The following is a 20,272-nucleotide window of genomic DNA, read 5'->3' as shown; positions in this document are numbered from 1 at the left end:
CATTCAGTTACATTGAGAAGGAAAAACAGCAGCCTGCCAGAAAGCATTTCTCTCCTAAAGTGCAGACACAAGTCACATGACCAGGGCCAGCTGGGAAATTGACAAAATGTCTAGCCCCATGTCAGATTTCAAAATTGAATATAAAAAAAATCTGTTTGCTCTTTTGAGAAATGGATTTCAGGGCAGAATTCTGCTGGAGCAGAACTATTAACTGGTGCGTTTTGAAAAAAAAAAACATGTTTTCTGATGACAGGATCCCTTTAAGTTAAATGAGTATTCCCCCAGAAAGAAAACTGCAAAAACATGTCTTACTGCCATTGGCTGGGTAATGGAGCTAAAATTTGCTTGCATACGCTTTAATAACATTTTATATTGCAGATCTCCTACCATCTGTAATGGTGGGAGTTTTAGTTGCAGCTGCAACATTTAACATTTAACTGCTTACCTGCCACAGAACACAGAATTTATGGTGGTGACTTTGAAGGACTCAACTGCTATAAGCTGTAGATTGTATGTTTCTCTTTTCCATTGTCTGCTAGGTGCCTGGCAATAAGTGGGACTGCTCACTGTACCTTTAAAATGCTTTCTGCCACTAATCTATGGGTGATGGCAAAATTACCAGCTGAGTGGGTGGCACAACATCCACTTATTTTGTTGGAGAGCATTGGAATTGGCCTATTTCACCCAACACACAATGAGTATTTGTCAGTAATAAAGCTCCATGGAGCTCCTAATGTCTTTCCAGTCTGCTGCCTCCTTACATCAGTGCTACAGCAACTATGGCTGAATAAGTGTTGGTAAGTAAAAAATAATTCATTCATAATTCATTAATAATAAGACCAATACTGCAGGAGGAGAAACTGTGGCACCTCTTCACTGCTGATGCACCATGTACATTTTCCAACTGGACAGATCATCTGCAATCCAGCAGGGTCAGAGGATGGTATCACTCCTGACATGCCGTGGTAGTATGGTTGCAATCGGCCAAACTGCCCAACCACATTTTGATATGTATGGTCAGCTTTTATTCACATGGTCTGTCATGTTTGTGTGAGTTTGTTTTTGCACAAGTTACATGGGACATATTCCTTGAAAACGTCTAACAAAGTATGCACCGAATCCAGGATTCGGCCTTTTTCAGCAGGATTTGGATTTGGCCGAATCTTTCTGCCCGGCCGAATCCTAATTTGCATATGCAAATTAGGGGCGGGGAGGAAAATTGCATGACTTTTTGTCACAAAACAAAGTAATAAATATTTAGGATTTAGGAAGTAAAAATTAGGATTCGTTTCAGTATTCGGCCGAATCTTTCGCAAAGGATTCGGGGGTTTGGCAGAATCCAAAATAAGTGGATTCAGTGCATCCCTAGTTTATTTACTGACTGGAGATTTTAACATGGGACATATTCCTTGAAAACATATAGCAAGGGGCGGTTTATTTTCTGACTGGAGATTTTAACAATATTATGAGAACCCCTTAAACTTGGCTCGTAACTCTGTTAGTGAAGCTGGATGGAGGTTCTCACAATCGGCCCATGGCTAGGATGAAAGGCTGTGTGGGAAAACAGCGGGTAATCCTCCATTTCTCATCACTTATCCCTTCATTGCTCTCCCTCTGTGCACGTCACTGCTGCGGTTTCTTTCTTCAAGTGGTCACTGAGCCTGTTGCCATGGTTCCTGGGAAGCTGTCCTTGCCATGTGCTGTAAAGGAATCCCTCTGGGTCCTCAGCCACCCACAGGCCCGTCTACTGGACGGAGACATCAGCCGATAACTACAGGAGCTCTACTGATGACTGGCTGATTACAAGGAACATCGTCCAGGGTGTGTGGAACCCAATGCACCATGTTATTATTTTTAATCCTATTTTAATCCTTTAGTGGTGCCATTTTACAGAGAGCTTTCCGCAAAGAATCTTTTAGTGATTCACTTCAGTTACTTTCCCTGCAGAGCAGCATGTTGGGTGCCAGGCGGGTGAAGAGTATCAGATAAAGGTCCCCATAAACACAAAGATTTCTCTTGCCCAACGACCGTTTTTAGCGAAGTCCGACCAATCCTTCAAAATTATCGTGCGGTTAGTGGGATTCAAACGATCGAACATCTTTTCTTTTTCAGCCGACATCTGTCAGGAATTTGATTGGCCAGGTTAAAAAAAATCTTTGTCGGTCCCAGTGCAATCTATCTATGTTTGCAGGGCCAAGCAGGCAGCTCCCCTTTGTTTTCCTGGCAAATTGGTCTTTTTAGTTGATGGACAATTCGTACAATCGATCCGAGATAATCGTGGTCTCGCAATGACGATCGTATCTTTTAAAAATCTCAACATCTATGGGCAGCTTAAGCACTAGTGGTGATTGTAGCTACTCACAGTGTTATACAAGATTCCCTCCAGTCAGCTCCCAACTCCACTTTCCCACACACTCCTCCCTCCCTTCCCCCTGCTGTCATTTTTTTCCCTCCTTTTCTTCTTATTTCATTTTTCAACAGGAGAGATTGGAAACGCTGTCTGTTTCCTTCCCTTTTATCAGTGCCGCCAGAATGACCTGTGAATTGTACATTAACCGCCCGCTGCCTCTGATCTGTTAATCATTATTCTTGTCAGTTAATGCTGCAACAACCAACAGGCTTCTCTTGTCTCCTGCTATGTGTTGTCACTTCTCCTTCCACCTCAAAGCTGGGGTCACTTGAGGAACCTGGGAAAGTACCCGGCCGAACTCGCCTTCCAGCCAGTTGCCATTGACTCCTATGGGAAAGTCATTGGGTGACTATTTTTGAGCTGTTCCAGTCTCTGCAGGACTGTATTCTTAACTATAGTGTAACCTGGTTATGTTTGTATGGGACAGTCAAATCTATTGGTGTAGAACTGTGTATAAATAGAATGCATTAAAGGGGAGCATATTATCCACCCCCATACGTTCAATATGGCTATAGGTAGCCAATCAAAGCTTTGTCTGCACAAAAAGATTTACTGCAGTTCCTGTCTGGTCCACCGAGCTGCTAGCTGCCCACCCACAATATAGGTATTGGCTGGCGTCCTACATTACAAAGTACTAATTACCTCTGGTTCTTCTAAATTCAGTGTGGAAGTGCAATGGCTGGGTGGTGATAGATTTTGAACAAATTTGGATTAAAATGATGCAAAAGGAAACTTTTAAAGGAACATTCCTAATATGTGTATACTGGAATTGTGACAGTATAGGTCTCCTTTAATACCAGTTCTTTGTTATGGTGGAGGAATATAACAGGCTGTGGTCAGGGCATAATGGGACATGACCAAAAACCTCAAGGATTGCTGTTCTACCACTTCATGCTGACCAGTTAAAGATTTGGCAATGTCTATTTGCAAGGGCATTTTTCAAGAGAAGTCCCATGGCTGAGAGATGCTTACATTGCATTGTCTATTTGTTCTACTGGGAGGAGAAAATGTAGTAGGTATAGGTAGACAATACACTGTTGTAGAGACAGTTCTGTAATGTCTTGTGTTGCTCTAGCAAATGTGCTGTACCCTTTAGCCTTAATTCATCTTATCAGTTTTTCTGCTCATAGTATGGCTTGGTATAAATGTAGCGGTGATGAGCAGATACTTGGCTAAAAATGGTTTTTGTTTTTTTAAATTGTGCCCATAACTAAATGTATAAGCTATTTAATATCACTCTCCCAGTTACAGAGGTTTCCTCTATTAATAGTAATATGTTAACTATCACTCAGACGCATTTGGGTTTTCCAGCCACGTTACTGGAAGTCCGATGTATCCAAAAATCTGGGTTGTGACCGTGTTTCTCAAACTTAAAGTGAAGGTGTTACATGCCTGAGTGCTTTCACTCTGTGATGCAGATATTAAAACAAAGGTTGGTATTGAAATGCAGTTGACAAACTAAATGACTTCCCTGCTGTGTCTGGGAAAGTCTTTGCACAGTCCCTTGAAATTCTTCCAGGGCTGATCCATTCAGAAACTTTTTTCCTGTAAACAGCACACAGGCGGGCACAACACGAGCCCCGCAGCAGTAACACTGGTGTTAGAAATGTACTCTCATATGTTCTTCTGAAGGTGCTAAGCTTGTAACAAACCTTTTCTAAGGGATGGAAGAAATCAGATACAGGAAAATATTCTCTTTATAAGGAGCTCCACACGTCAACTGCCCAAACTTGAAAGTGGCAGTTTAAAGCTTCTTATTGTAGATGCATTCTGCAGATTATGCAACACTATATACAATGATAAGAAAAGGGAGAGTTAAGGTTTCCAGAAGTTCGTCCCTGTGGCCTTTTCTTTCCCGTTCTCCAACTGGTGTAAAATTCTAATACTTCAATAATCTGCAAAACAGCGCTTCACAAGGAAGCCCAGGGAAAGACTGCAAAAAGAAAAATGATAGGAATATAGTGTATTAGGTTATATCCAAGTTTGCCACCTCTTTGTGTGAGCAATTTATTATATCAATTATTCGTGAAACCCGCTCCAACATTCACCATAGTTTCTAAGGGACCACCATCTGGGCAAGGTGGGTACTCAAACGTTTAAGGGTATTTTGCGCCTGTCTGGGGATTCTGTTATGCGAGATTCGATCCGGATATGCTAAGAGAGATGTGCTTCATATAGAATAAAACATTTTTTATTAATAAATAATCGTTAGTTAAAAGTTGCACTCGCATAAAAACATGCAGAATGGGCACTTCGCAGTCGTTTCCAAATTGAAAGCGTTTTCACCCGATTCATTGTGTTGGGGATTAAGTTTGTTCAAACCTGCATATTCCCCTCCTCACAGCGTTTTCCTTCTCAGGCGCACTTTGGCTACTGGGGCATCTTTGGAGGCACAAATCTTTCCTGCTAAAAGGCTGTGGTTGCCTTGGGCTGGTACAGAAGCCTAAAACATAATGTTTCTAGCCTACTTCTTTAGTTACGCTTTAGTTTTCCTTTAAGCAGAGAATAGTTGTTCTTATCAGAGGCGAGTTTACACCATCCCTGCATTTCATTGTTGGGCTTTGGCTTGCCCTCCTGCGCTTTGTCTCCTGTACTTCCAGCTCTTTTACTGGTGCCGATAAAAATCCATTAGTAAGTTCAACGCGCCGTGAATAAATATTTTACCAGTACTCTCAAAGTCCAATTTAAATGGCAAAATAATAATTTTTAAGCTGGAATGAAGAATGTAAACTACTCTGTATAATGTAGGTGATCAAAAAATGGCAGCGGAGTGGAGGCCCCTTGAGAAACTTATAAACACAATTATACCATTTTTTTTGGCTTTCACAATAACCGTTTTGCTTGTTTTTTGGTTCAGAGCAGCAGAGAAACACAAATGCATGACCAGTTATTTAAACTTCCATACTATCAATCTTTTTTATGTGGGCTCTGATTTGAGTGAAGGAGAATTTCTCTGCTAATTAAAGGGAAATATGCCCTGTTTGCAAGTCACATTTATTTTAATCAAATCACCTATGATACAAGCAATTTGGCAGCATCAAGGGCAAATATGGGAAAATTATTTACTTAGATTTTATTTCCTAAATACTATAATTGCAGCCCAGTCAAGGAAAATAAACGATTGATGTTTATATGTGTGCTAGTTGGTAGATGGAGATTTTTTTCAGGTGCTACAGATTCCTATAGCGGCCAATCAGCAGGTATCGTTAATAGCACAAAGGCCTTTTATGGTGCTATAGAAGTGATATTATTGGGGCTGTTTGTAATGGTGGGGCTAATCCTTGTGATACAGCAAATCTCTGCTTATAATGTCAACTCCCTTCAAATATATCCAGGGAATCCCGATTCCCCTACCTCTTAACATTTTGGAAATAGAAAGAGGGACAAAAAGCCACGCCCTAATTACCATGTTCATTTTATAAAATTTGGTCAGGTTATGAAAGTTTGAACACATTTCTGTGATTTTTAAGTGTTATTACAGTTTTGCTAATGAAGGTGAATTGCCCTAGCTGCAAGTCACAGTTTTCTTAGGAGACTTGCTTATCCTAAATTGTTACAGTTGTTTCTTTGCTTATCTTAAATTGTTACAAAGTATCTAAAAAACAGTATGTATTCTGGGATCTCTGCCATTACGTTTTAGAAACATTGTATCTTTTTCTGGCTGTTCAGTGCAGGAGATTAAAGAGAAAGTCAGGACATTTCAGTAACAATCCAGGACTGCGGGCTGACCTTTAGAAATCCGGACTGTCCAATACAAAAATGGATTCCATCAGCTAAAGACGTCTTTCTCCCTCATCATAAATGTCACTGAAGATTTGGTTTTAAATATTGAGCCATTACAAACTAACCCTACTCTGGCTGGTGCTCGTTTACAACTTTTTTCGTAATTAAAAGCGTGACGCGTCCTATGTGTTAAAGGAGTTCAAAAGATTTCTCTCTCTTCCCCACTCCACCTTTCTTCCCTGCGGCTCCCCCATAGTTTGACAACATGGGTGGATTTCAGGAGTAACGACAGTTTCACTTTAACTGCTTCTTAGTGTGAAACTTACTTTGACTCCTGTGCTGGGAAGAGTTAAAGGGAGAGGGCAGTGTGTCTTAGCTGTGACATCACGGGTTGTTTGATGTCTTACATCACCGCTCGCAGCAAAGAATTATGTGCTAAAGTTTCACTGCATCATGTTTGCCTGGAGCCATTGCTGAAGCTGGCCATAGACATGCAGATATATACCTTGTATCTGATGAACGATCAGACGTCACAATCTTCCGACCTGCCATTTAGATTTAATATAGTACAGGTATGGGACCTGTTATCCAGAATGCTCAGGACCTGGGGTTTTCCAGATAAGGGATCTTTCTGTAATTTGGATCTTTATACCTTAAATCTACTAGAAAATCATGTAAGCAGTACATAAACCCAATAGGCTGCTTTTGCTTCCATTAAGGATTAATTATATCTTAGTTTGGATCAATTACAAGGTACTGTTTTATTATTACAAAAAAAGGAAATCATTTAAAAAAAATTTGGGTTATTTGATTATAATGGAGTCTATGGGAGACGGGTTTTCTGTAATTCGGAGCTTTCTGGATAACGGGATACTGGATGCCATACCTGCAGTAAAAGAACAAATCAGACGATTTTCTGCCCATGACCACAATCGTACAAGTTATGTGTGACAAATACAATCACCCAGAGAAATTATTATATAGCCGACAGATCTTCTAACCTGTCCTAAATGACCGATCTCCCTGGTATGAAAAATGTCAGGACGATCCATACACGGCCCGAAAAATCCTACAAAACTTTGGTTCGTACGACTTTATTTTTGTGTCTTTGGCCGTCTTAAGCTTCTATTCATAATCAAGATTAATCAAGATCATTTTCATTCTAGGCCTGAAAAGCCATTACGTTAACCTTATTGATACTTAATACAGGTAAATGCAGACATAACTAGGCTGGACATGAATTTTGTTGTCCTTTAAACTTAAAGGCACATTAGTCATACAATATCCTCTATGCTTCTGTATCTGTGTGCAGGCTTGTGACCATATACATTTTAAGTTTGAGTGAAATAAAGTAAGTTAGTGGTGGAGGTTGAAATGTGAGTGCAGGGAAAGAACAGAGTGCTAAAGATGAAAAAGCCATGTTGGAGTAGATGCAGGAGGGAGGGAGCTAAAGACCAGGGAGAATGCTAGAGCGGAGGGAGAAGAAGAGAGCAGAAGATTCCATTCCTTGCTGTTTGTGGGTTTGTTGCTTTGATCTCCTGCCAAGGAAACCTGCAAGCTCCCAGCCGGCAGCCCTAAAGATCCGGATATGGGAGGCTTGTGGAATGTGGAGTGGATGCTGGAGTTTGTGTGGAAAGCAGTGGTGCAGAGATACACAGCACACTATTTTCTCACTGTGAAAGGAATCCAAGGTTTGGTAACTCTGTACAGCTAAACACCTTTAAAGTACATTTTATTGCTTAATTTCAAATGTAACACCCCCACCCCACGAACTGCCAGTAATAATTATTGACTGCATAAATACGAATCTGAGCTGCCTGTGCCACAAGTAGGGCACTCACATGGGCACTATAGATGTGGCATTGCTGCTTTGTATCAATATTCTTTGCTAGGAGGTTGCAGTCGCTGCATTGTTGCAGACTAAGCATCATCACCATTTATTTATATAGCGCCAACAAGGTATGTAGTGCTTTACATTAGTTTATAAATGAGTAGGAGAGCTGCTGGGGGGCTACCATGCCACCTTAGGGTCCCTGCACGGCAGTTCTTATCCGGTGCATTTTCAGTGCAGTTTATATGCGCAATGTAATTCTTTGCTGACTTGTTGTGTGCTCTGTGCCGGATGTTTCATCCCTTCAAAATACAAAATACCCATAGAAAGACATGGTTTCTTTCAACTGCGTTTCCCATAGTAAGTGAGAGAATTGTGACATATCACACTGTGTATCTTATGTAGTGGTGCATTGCCTATTATATTGGGCACCCTCCAGCAATGTGGCCTTGTGCCATTCACGGGGCTGCTTATTCTCTTCAGCATATAGGTGGAATGTAAGCTCTTTTGGGCAGGGCCCTCTTTACCCCTTGTTTCAAAAAGGCCTCAAACCTTGTACATTCTTTACAGCCACCATTCCCCGCATGAAGTTTGGCATGCTTTCCTTGCACACACACAAATCCACAAGCTTTAAAATCAAACGTTTATGAGTGTCCTACTTTTCTGTGACCAAGCGTTGCCATCAATTTGGCTCTAGTTCAAAAGTAGGAAATGTGTACGGCCGCTGTTCATGGCTGGTATATGTGTTGCAATGCCGTGTGCTTTAGCAATGACCATATTAATGTTGGTTCCATCACTTCACTTTCATAAATGTTGCTCGTTCTGATGGGCTGTGAGTAAAATAGCTGATCAGTCCTTTCATTAACCACATTCTTTCATTTGGAAGTTGCCAGACTTCCAGATACAGTTACTTTCACTAGAGCGACCTCTAGTGGTCAGCAGATAAAAAGTGTGTTCTGTATAATGCTTTAGAAATAAACGATGCACTGATTTCCATATTGGTGTTGTCACAATACAACTTGGTGTAGAGTATTCTTTACCTGCACAACAGCTGGAATGCTAGGGGCCACACATCTGCAGCAAACTGCAGTGGGAAAACCGTTTATTCTTGTCTGAAACGGTATTAAAGGGCAACTCAACTGTTTTTGCATAATTAATAAATGTTACAGTTACACAGTTACAATACCTTGATGTAAATGTCTTTATTTGTTTGAAAGTTGTAGTTTTTTTTTTTACTTTGGTTGGTTGTTTATATTTACTTGCTACTAGTTTTGACTAATTATTTAATGACTAGGGAAACCATTCCATGTGTATCTTACAGGTCCGGACTGAGAATTAAAATAGGCCCTGGCATTTCAGGTACACAGAGGCCCAAACAGCCCACTAAGTGACTTTCTATGGCACCTTATAGCAGCCTATCTGGCATTTGCCAGAACCCACAGATTGCCAATCCAGGCCTGCTATCCTATATATATCTTGGTCTATTATTAGCTGGGTTCCCCTACATTGTTTTCTCAACTAGGTCAGTGGTTTTTAAACTTCATGTATTGTTCAATAAAAGTTATACAGCTTTACGAAGAAGTGATTTCCCAAACCTCAACCTTATTGGATTTTCAGTGACTGTTTGGAGGGGAACGGGGGGCTTAAAACCTTGTGGCCCGATTAATAATAGTCATGTTTTTTCCCTTTCAGGCAAAAAGGGCAGTGCAGAGAGGTGCCACAGCTGTCATATTTGATATCTCCGACAACCCTGATGCGGTTGAACAGGTATGGAATATTTATTTGTGGAGGGAGTGGTCATTAGACATGATGCTCTATGAACTACTGATGCTTAACGTGCTTCTTTTTCTATGTAATCTGTGTGTTGCCAAGTATAATGAGTACAGTTTGCTTGCTTTATGCTTCTTCACTTTAAATTCATTTTGCACTTATTTTAATGCCCCCCTGTGTAAATGACTGCAACCATCCAAGCACATCGAAAAAAAGGTTGCCAAACGAGCGTATCTCTCCCCGATATGCCCACCTTGACTGATCTGATCATGGGGCCTATGGCCCAACGATTGGATTGTAACGCAGGACTACAGGCGGTCGGATCGCGGGACTGCATCAACGTACAGATGTGGTTCACGCTCCGACGGGATATTTAATCCTGCCCAATCGACATCTGGTCATTTTTTTGCCAAATATTGATCGGGGAAGCCCATTGGAGGGCCCCATACATGGGCCAATAAGATGTCAACTCGGTTTGTCGGCAGCTTTTATCAGCCCATGTATGGCCACCTTTTATACAATAAATTGTAAATACACTTTGAACACACTTTAGACTTTGGCCAGGCTCACTCATTGCCTTTTAGCTGCTCCCATATACATAATACTTACCTCAGTGCTTCTCTTCTTTTATTTGTAAGCTCTTGCCTCAAAATTTACTTTTTATTTGAAGGAATTTCTTTCCATAGGGAAATTTCTTGTCTGTACTTAACGATCTTGCGCTACGCCATATAGCCTTATATATAAATGCACCCCGGGGATCTGCAAGTTCAGACAGAGATGAGGCTGGAAAAACCATGGCATTGCGGATCATTTAAAACCTCATCAAACAAAACTTCTTCTGCTCAGAAACGTTCTTAAATTGAACTTGACAAACAAAAGAGCTATAGACTTAGAATAGAGACTAAGAGGAGGGAAACAGCCAAGAACAGGTCAATGCTTGCTCTTTTCCCAGAATTCCGCGAAGCTGGTTTGCAAGTGTGGTTTAGCAGCGGGGTGCCTAGTGCTGGATATATCTGAAGAACTGTAATGCACTTGTCTGTTAATTTATGTTAATACGTCAGCAATATATATATCAATCTATCTATCTGTAGTCTGTACACATTAGCATCCTAAAGAATAATGTGTGGAGTATTAAAATAATACATTGGTGGCCAGGGGTTTAATAAAATAAAAAACACACACATTGGTGTTCAGTAGAACTGAACTCGTGGCTTCAGGACTTTAGGTTCGGCTCCTTTTGTGACTTCGGGTCTTTTTGCGGCTTTGGGACTTGGGGCTGTTCGGCTCTTCAGTGGTTCGGGACTATGGAAGAAAAGGCATGGCTTTGACCCAGGCCCGGTACAGTAGTACCCCCTGTGCCCCTCTGATGGTGGCCCTGATAAAAGTGCTTATAGTTCAGGTTTTGTTTTCAGTTAAAACTTGCAATTTTTTTTGCTCAGAATGACTGCGGTTGCCCTTAGTGTCCTTAAAGGAACAGTTCAATGTGAAAATAAAAACTTTGTAAATAGATAGGCTGTGCAAAATAAAAAATGTTTCTAATATAGTTAGTTAGCCAAAAATGTTATGTATAAAGGCTGGAGTGAGTGGATGTCTAACATAACAGAACAGAAGACTACTTCCTTTTTTTCAGCTCTCTAACTCTGTTAGTCAGTGACTTGAAAGGGGGCCACATGGGACATAGATTTTCATTGAGTTTGCAATTGATTCTCAGCATTCAGCTCAGGTTCAAAAGCAACAGTTATGACCCATATGACCCCCCTCAAGTCACTGATTGGTTACTGCCTGGTAACCAATCAGTGGAAACCAAGAGAGCTGAAAAGCAGGAAGCAGTGTTCTGGCTATTATGTGAGACATCCAGTCACATCAGCCTTTATACATTACATTTTTGCCTAACTAACTATATTACACAGCCTACCTGTTCATCCAGTTTTTATTTTTTTTACTCAACAATTCCTTTAATATCATTGAAGCTGGTTGCATTTTCCCTCTGTGTCTTACTTCTAATCACTTCTAACCCTACAGCTGAATCAGGGTTTGGATGACCCCCTTAAGAGGCCTGTGGTTTATATGAAGGGCATGGATGCTATTAAGCTCATGAACATTGTTAACAAACAGAAAGGAGCCCGTGCAAGAATCCAACATCGCCCTCCTCGGGTAAGGAAGTTTAACATATCCTGCTTCCTGAATGTCTTCCTGCCACCCTGCTTTTATTCACCTATTACTTGGGTGACTGTCATTAGGCTACTCACTTTTGGATGAGCCCAGTTGGGTGAATGAATTGAGTAAACATCTGTGACCTGGCCATTCAAGTTAAAGAAACAATCTGTATATGAAGCATCTTTGACTTTTTATGAAAAATATACTTTTATATCGGTATGGGATCCATTATCCAGAAAGCTCTGAATTACAGAAAGGCCATCTTCCATAGACCCCTATTTTACCCACATAATCCACATTTTTTTAAATTGATATCTGTTTTTTTTTGTAAAAATAAAATTTTAAGTGCTAGAGTCAATCCCTCTGGCTCATAAGAAGCACTGTGCTTACACACACACCAAGAAAGCACACACCTGCTAGGTTACATTAGCCAATGAATGGACAGAGACAGGTTGTTTCTTATAATTTGCTGGTGGATGTCAGGTGCTCTGTTAGGGAAAAAACAGAGCACCATAAATTGGCAGCTCCTAACGCAAAAATATGTTGTTAAAGTTCTTTACATAATATGATATGCATCTTTTGGTTGACATCGGAGTAGTTTTTTTTTTTTATCTTAAATAAAAAAAAAATCCAAATTTTACAGAATTCATTAAAAAAAGGTATAGAGATAGGAAAAATAATTATTTACATTTTTGATAAAAAAAGTAAATGTAATCTAATATCTATTTTGTAATAACTGTTCTCTTGGTCTTTTTTCCCACTTGCTTTAGCAACCAACAGAGTATTTTGACATGGGAATCTTCCTGGCTTTTTTCGTGGTGGTGTCTCTGGTCTGTCTTATTCTCCTTATCAAGATCAAATTAAAGCAGCGACGGAGCCAGGTATTGGTTTTTACTGGCAGGGAAGATGTTTTGATGAGCGATGCAAAACCTGTGTCTGTGTGCAGCATGGCTAAAGATTAGGGGTTGTGTACAGTAGGAAACCAGGAGCAGCTTCCCGGCCAGCATTAGAAGGAGGGAGAATTTGCAGTTTGATTCAGTTGGACTAAAGTTGGCCATAGACATGCAGATTTTATAATCATGTACAATGAACCATTGTTCATTGCAATCTACCGACCTACCACTAACTAAACTATAGCAAATAAGACAATGTTTTGGCCTTAAATTGACAGACCGCAGTTGTGCGAAAGTTGTATCCATCAAATAGAAGAGACCATCACCCATTGTTATCATCAGGCAATACATGCAGAGATATTATTGTTAGCCGACAGGAATCTTCTAACCTGTCCGATCAACTAAAGGACCAATTGCCATAGCACAATAAACATTGGGACAAGCCACATATAGTCCGAAAACTGACTTTATTTTGCGTCTTGGCCAGCTTAATGCTGAAAAACAACTCATTTGTTGTATTCATTTTTTTTCATATCATTGCAGTTACCATTTTTTACATTAGGTGTCAGTGCACCTCTTGCAATAACTGTATTCCATTAATCAAAGCTGTAATTTAAATTGCATGTGTCTTTTTTTTTTAATTAATTCTTAGTAGACCCTGTGAGATATTTTGACAAAGGATTCCTTTGTTCCTTGGCCAGATATGAAACATGGATGATTTTGTAACCCTTATTCTCTTTTTAATAGAATTCCATGAATAGGATGGCTGTTCAGGCACTAGAAAAAATGGAGACCCGAAAGTTCAAGGCTAAAGGGAAAGTTTCTCGGGAAGGCAGTTGTGGTGGCCTGGACACCTTAAGCAGTAGCTCCATATCTGACTGTGCCATATGCCTTGAAAAATACATTGATGGAGAGGTAAGCTCTAATATAGGATTAGATCAGTGCTTCCTAGTGGAAGATGGGGGGGTTGATTGACACTCAAACGGTTTGAGATTTGAGTGCAAGTGCTTTTATCTTTTGGATATCAATTGAACTGTAGCTCAGTGAATATTTCACCATGGTGTATCTATATCCTTGTTAGCATGATGGTTGGATGCGTACAAATACCGTAGTGGTTCTGTGTACTGATCGGTTGTTAATTCGATATCCGTTCGGATGGAGATTTTTACAGGGATACTAAAATATATCTGTTGGACAGGTTAGGAAATCTGAAGGGCTGACGATTTGTGGGGCACAACTAGTCACAGAACCATTTATTCATCAGGTGAATTACAGTCACAGAATGGCTTAAAGGAACAGTTCAGTGTAAAGATAAAAACTGGGTAAATAGACTTGAAGGGGGGCCACATGTTAAATATCTGTTCATTGAGTTTGCAATTGGTCCTTAGCATGCAGCTTTGATTCAAAGGCAACCAGTTATAGCCCATTTGGAAAAAAACGAATCAGTGGAAAAGCAGGAAGTAGTGTTCTGGCTATTATGTTAGACATCCAGTCACTCCAGCCTTTATACATTACATTTTTAGCTAACTAACTATATTCGAAACATTTTTTATTTTGCACAGCCTATCTTTTACCCAGTTTTTTTGGGTTTTTTTTTACACTGAACAATTCCTTTAAGTAGAGCAAGTATTTTCTTCATTTACACAACCAATGTAGGGGAAAGGCTCCTTCCAATCTTCTAAGACGAGGAATGTCCAGCCCTGGCATTAGAGAACACCGCTGCCTTATACCCGTCCTAAATTTCCATGCTCACTTATTTCACATACTGCACATCCCTCCAGCTCGGTTCGTAAGCAAAGGGCTTATTTCATATTTACCAGATCCATTAAATGATGGCTCTCTATCCTTGGTTATTGTATTCTTCTGTAATGCTGGATGTAAGTGTTGATGTACAGGTTCCTAAACTCTACAATCTCACTAGGAGAACCCAAGGCAGTGCATTGCAGGCCCAGTTTGAAGACCAGATATGGGTGGACTTTAATATTTGCTGTCCAAATGCAAATTTGGTTCAGAACTGATTACAAAGTTAATTAGGGGAAAAGGGTCTGTTTTTTTTTTTTTTACTGTGTTGTTGTATGAGGTGCTAGAAGTAGTTACTATTGTCTAAACCTGTATTCTACTATGGACAGGCTATGTTTTTGGATAACAAGGTCTATCAGGATTATCAGTAAAAACTTATTTTTTCCCCTCCTACGTCTTCAGGAGCTGAGAGTCATTCCCTGCACACATCGATTCCATAAGAGATGTGTGGACCCCTGGCTTCTACAGAACCACACATGCCCACACTGCCGGCACAATATTATTGGTAAGTGTTCCTAATTATACAGTTTTGGCACTTAACAATGTGATGTCTTTTGCATTATTTATCTAAACAGTAAGTGACTTAACAGTCATTATTCATATTTCATGGGTATGGCAGGTGTTGTTACTGGTACCTAATCTATTCCAGTCATATTGTCCCAAATATTTCCCAGATGTTCATATTTTCTGAAACAAGAATAAAGGAGTTCAGTTGATTGTAGAGGATTACATTTGATTTCTGTTATTTCTGTTTCTATAGAGCAAAAGAAAGGAGGCCATGGTCCTGGGTGTGTAGAAAACTCTTTGAGTCATGGCCGTCAGCAGCAGCAACAGCGAGTTATCCTTCCTGTTCATTATCCAGGGAGAGTACAGCGCACTGGACCGATTGCTGCATATCCTACCCGTACTAGCATGGGTCCCCATGGCAACCCCATTACAGTACTGACTGTGGAAAGGCCAGTGGAGCCAGACCTATACCCAGCTCGTACACCAACTTTTTTGGCTGGTTATAGACCTGTATCACTGGACCATGCATCTTCAGGACATCATTGTGACTTGGAGCATCCTCCATACCCAGCCCCACCAGCTGGGCATGCCTTTCGCCGTGCTAAGTACAATGGGCGTGGATTTAACAATGGCACTTGTTACTCTCAGTATGAGACCATGTACCAGCACTACTACTTCCAGGGCCTAAGCTTCCCCCACCAACAGGAGGTTGGTGGAAGTCAGGCCTCAAGGGTTGTTGAGAATGGCCATAACCATTCCTTTCATTCAGGCAATATGCTTTACCAGCCTGCGCCTACCATGATGCACATGGCACCACCTTCTTCTGTTGAAAGCTGCTACCTCCACAGCCAACACCAACATCGCTCAGTATGCAGTGGGTACTTGGCTGATGTTCCCTGCAGTGACTCTAGCTCAAGCTCCAGCGCCAGTTCTGCACAGGGGCATGCATCATCAAGTGATTCCATGCTGGACTGCACTGAAGCCAGCAACCAGGGGGTGTATGGCAGCTGTTCCACCTTCCGCAGTTCTCTAAGTAGTGATTTTGATCCCTATGTATACAGGAGTTGCAGCCCTGCTAAGACTGGTGGAGGGGATGCCCCTGCAAGTGGAGGGGAGGGAGGTACAGGGAGAGGGAGGGTGGAATGCAGATCTCACCAGACCTTCCCCAATTCACCTTCACGGGACCGTCTCTCCAGCTGCAGCATGGAAATGAATTATAGCAGCAATTCTTCCTTAGAGCGCCGTGGGGCAGTACTATCTTCTGGGACAGTTCCAGATGCCTCAGTCTCCATCGCTCAAAGTGGTGGAAAAGACAGGAGAGGGCCTGAAAAGGGCTGTGCTTGTTGCTTTCAGAGGCAAGCTGGAGATCCCAGCTCAGACTGCACTACCTTATATTTGGGTCCAGAGCCACATCAAACATTGGGCCCTTCCTCCAGTGGAGGCTTGTATAGTGTTACCTCCAACATTCTGCATCGGACAGACCCAGGAACTGTTCTGGGCCATCCTTCTAGGTCCTGTTGCCTTTATGAGGAAAACCATGGTAGCTGCTACAATGAGGACTATGCGGTCAGCATCCAATATGCCTTGGCAGAAGCAGCTGCAGCGGCGGCAGCTGCAGCTGTTGCTGGTTGTGAAGCTGGCCAGCCTATCCCTATCATTCCTGAGGATCCAGGATATGAAGGGGGGCTTGAATATGTGGGACATGTATCTTGGGAAATGGAGGGTGACGAGGAGGAGGTACTGTACTGTCAAGAAGGACCCTGCTGCATGTTAGAAGAAGAAACTCGTGCCCTATGTCGAAGTACAGCAAAAGATAGAGCAGGAAGTACCACAGGTAATTGGAACACAAACCATAAAAATAATTGTATTTTTATAAGCATGTTTATAAAGGATCCTGACATTAAATACATCTGTTTGTGGGTCTTGTCTCTGCTGAGGAATTCCTTCTAGAGAGCTAGAGCAGGTGTGCCCAAAAGGTCGATTGGGATCTACCAGTAGACCTTTAGCTGGGGATCATTAGATCTCAAGACACTGTCAACAAACAGCTTGTCTTTATCACCCTCCTGTTTCATGCTTTTCATTCAGATATTTATGTTAAGGTTACATAAGAAAAATAGGTTTGTTAAATATAGCAATATACATTCTCTCATAAATCAATATAATATTTAAGTAATATTTTCCATGGAACAAAATGCTAACAATGCTTTCATGGATGTAGATCGTTATGGGACAACATCGCTAAAAGTAGACCTCACATTAGTAAAGTGTGGGCACTCCTAAGCTAGAGCAACAGACCAACTACCTTGATATCTTAAACTGGCCATAGATGCAAAGATCTGATCTTACGAATCCAGGATCCGTACGATTTTTGGACCGTGTGTGGAGAGTCCCGACATTTTTCGTCCCATGGAGATCGGTCTTTTGGTCGATCGGACAGGTTAAAAGTTTTCTGTCGGCTGCAGGTAATATCTCTGCATGTATTGCCGATCGTACGATGATTTTCAGAGGGAGACTGTCACCAGCTTTTGTTGGACATAACTTTCGTACAATTGCTGTCAGGGGCAGAACATCGGCTGATCTGTTCTTTTCTACTTTATTTGATCGGAATGGTTTGTGGCAGGTCGGGGGATGGGGGAAGTCCGATCGTTCGATGATTCGTATGATCAGATCTTTGCGTCTATGGCCAGCTTAAGTTGAATGCCCTAGCTAGGCATCTAAAAATTGCTAAAGAAAGAGATATAAGCAGAGACCCAATGCTAAAAGAAATACACACAGTCGCTTTGCAAAGTTGTTAAATGAAACAAGTTTTTTCTGACTTGACAGAGGGTTACTTATACCACAATATCGTATAGGGGTTTGTAACAGAAAGTCATTTCGAATTAGACACCTGATATCATCCTACTTTGCAGACTAATTATTTAGGGTACTTTTTTTTTCAGATATTTCTAGTTAAAACAGACCCAGATGTCTGTTTCTTATTACTTTTCTACTGACTGAATCATTTGTGGCTACTAGGGCAAGTTTACTTTAAAATTCACTTTGTGTACTTTATAGATGCTGGTAGTCCAAAGACAATTTGCAGCTGGTCTTTGTTGTGCATCTGTATAAAGGTAGCCATGCACAAACAGATTCCCTTGTTTGATGAGATCGTCAAACTAGCGGCACGTTTGGCGATTTATGAGCACAGTCAAACCGTACTGATCTTAACAGAAGTCTCTACAGAAGCATCTGCAGAGGACTTTATCAACAATCTTATGTGGTCCTTGCCTGTAAGGTGCCATGTTGGTCTGGAGTAGCTGAGGTGGCAGATTTTTATCAGCCGGTTTGTGGTCAGCTTTCGAACTTGTATGTTGAGCTGTAGTTTTAGTCTTGCCATTGACTTGACTATTCACACCTTTGTGTTCAAGGAAAGATACCATCAAAAAATGAAAGTAATGAAAATATCATGTAGTGTTGCCCTGCACTGGTAAAACCGATCAGTTTGTTTCAGAAACACTGCTATAGTTCATATAAACAAGCTGTTGTGTAACAACGGTGGTAATTAAAAAAGGGCTATATGGCACAGGATAAATAGTGGATAACTGATAACATTATGTTCTACTGAGCTTATCTGCTATCTGCTGTGTAAATTGAGAATTTTCTTATTTGAATGGCTGCCCCCATTGCTACACAGCAGCTTATTTATATAAACAATAGTAGTGTTTCTGGAGCAAACAAAGCAGTTTTACCAGTGCAGGACAACACTGCATAAAATTTAAAACACTTTTTATGTTACTGTTCCTTTAAGGCTAGGGCCACACTGCGCTGATCTCGGCCCTAGCCTAACTCTGCACTATGAGGAAATACACCCAAGAAAAACCCTAGACCATTTATTAAATTTAACAGAATTTTTTAACCCATGGGTTGGAACCCATATATAGGAGGTGGTTCTTACTGTTTTAGGTTGGATCAGGATGATCCCTCTGCATATAGGAAAAATGTCCTTCTGTAATAGAAAATAGCCTCTAAAATGCATAATTATAGTCTGTAATAATGTATAATGAGGTCTTACACTCAACTGCAGTTATCATCAATTTCTTCCTTGTGTTTCATGCATCTGCAGGTCAGGACTGCCACCAAACAGACACAGACTGAGCACTATGGATACTTGGACTATAATTCACTTTGTGAAAAGTTTTTTTTTTTTTTTTAATGAACTTTCTTTAAAGAAGAAATCGATAACACTTAAAAAATATATATAAAATTTATATATATTTTTAAATTGGATACAACATGATCTGGAATCCGTCGGCCCTTACAACCACTTTTACCTGTCTTATTCCGTGGACTCAAGAATTTGAGAAACTGTACTATATGTTTAGGTTTTTTATCATTTATTTTATAAATATATATATATAAATATAAATATATATTATTTTTTTGGTTGTTGTTTTAGAACTTGTTTTCTTTCAGAGTTTGTAATGCACAAGAACTGTCTTTTCCTGATTAAAAAAGAGAGATATATATTTTTTCAATAAAATAAAGAAGAAAATATTAATATTATTTTCATGTGATGGCTGATTGGCCAGACAAAAAAAAAAAAATACAGAAAATATTTTGAAGTGTATGGGACTGAACATTTTCTGCCATTTTAAAGGACTTTAAAATTAGAATATTTTTATATTTAACTAGAGCTCCTTCTAAATAGATTCCTAATTTGTAGCTATGAGTTTTGATACAATTTATTTTCTTTTGTTTAGCATTTATAAGCTAAAATCACTATTATGTGCCAATTTTATTGTGATTTCCCCCCCCCCCTCTTTTATCTTCTTTTGCTTGAACGTCTAGTTGTGTTGTAGGAGTATAAACATGTTCTGGTCATGGACCTACTGCTGCCACAAGAGGGCAACACTGGATTAAATGTCTTCTCAGAAAAAGTAGTGCTAAAGAATGCATTATCCTTATCGTTCAGATAAAATGGACAGTAAGTTTTTTTTTTTTTGTTTTTTTTTTTTAATTTATTGACCGATGGTGAAAGCTCGGGAGCAGCAATTTTTGTTCTGACTTTATACCTCCAGATTTGGTCAGTAGAAGAGAACAGAACATAAATTGCTTTACTAAGCATTAAAAGTAAAGCTCAACTTTGCGCTTGTAACCTTATGGTTTTCCTCTAAAACAATCAACCAAAGGTTTATTTGTAGT

The 20,272-nt window shown here is 40.3% G+C and overlaps 1 protein-coding gene across 4 annotated transcripts in view; it reads left to right on the top strand.

Annotated features, from left to right (window-relative positions):
• The window catches only part of znrf3.S (zinc and ring finger 3 S homeolog), a 99,416-nt gene extending 79,757 nt beyond the window's left edge, over positions 1-19,659 (top strand). For 3 of the 4 annotated variants that reach the window (XM_041576898.1, XM_041576904.1, XM_041576896.1), the window contains 7 exons: positions 9,657-9,731; positions 11,757-11,888; positions 12,662-12,772; positions 13,532-13,699; positions 14,987-15,089; positions 15,345-16,925; positions 19,194-19,659. In XM_041576898.1, the coding sequence (XP_041432832.1) occupies positions 9,657-9,731; positions 11,757-11,888; positions 12,662-12,772; positions 13,532-13,699; positions 14,987-15,089; positions 15,345-16,925; positions 19,194-19,225 (2,202 nt within the window). In that variant the 3' untranslated portion in view covers positions 19,226-19,659. 4 annotated transcript variants of the gene reach the window in all.
• Positions 19,660-20,272: the final 613 nt, after the last annotated feature.

Source organism: Xenopus laevis, chromosome 1S (assembly GCF_017654675.1).
Source record: "Xenopus laevis strain J_2021 chromosome 1S, Xenopus_laevis_v10.1, whole genome shotgun sequence".
Taxonomy (NCBI): domain Eukaryota; kingdom Metazoa; phylum Chordata; class Amphibia; order Anura; family Pipidae; genus Xenopus; species Xenopus laevis.
The sequence above is the reverse complement of the archived record's forward strand: the minus strand, read 5'-3'. Positions and strand labels throughout refer to the sequence as shown.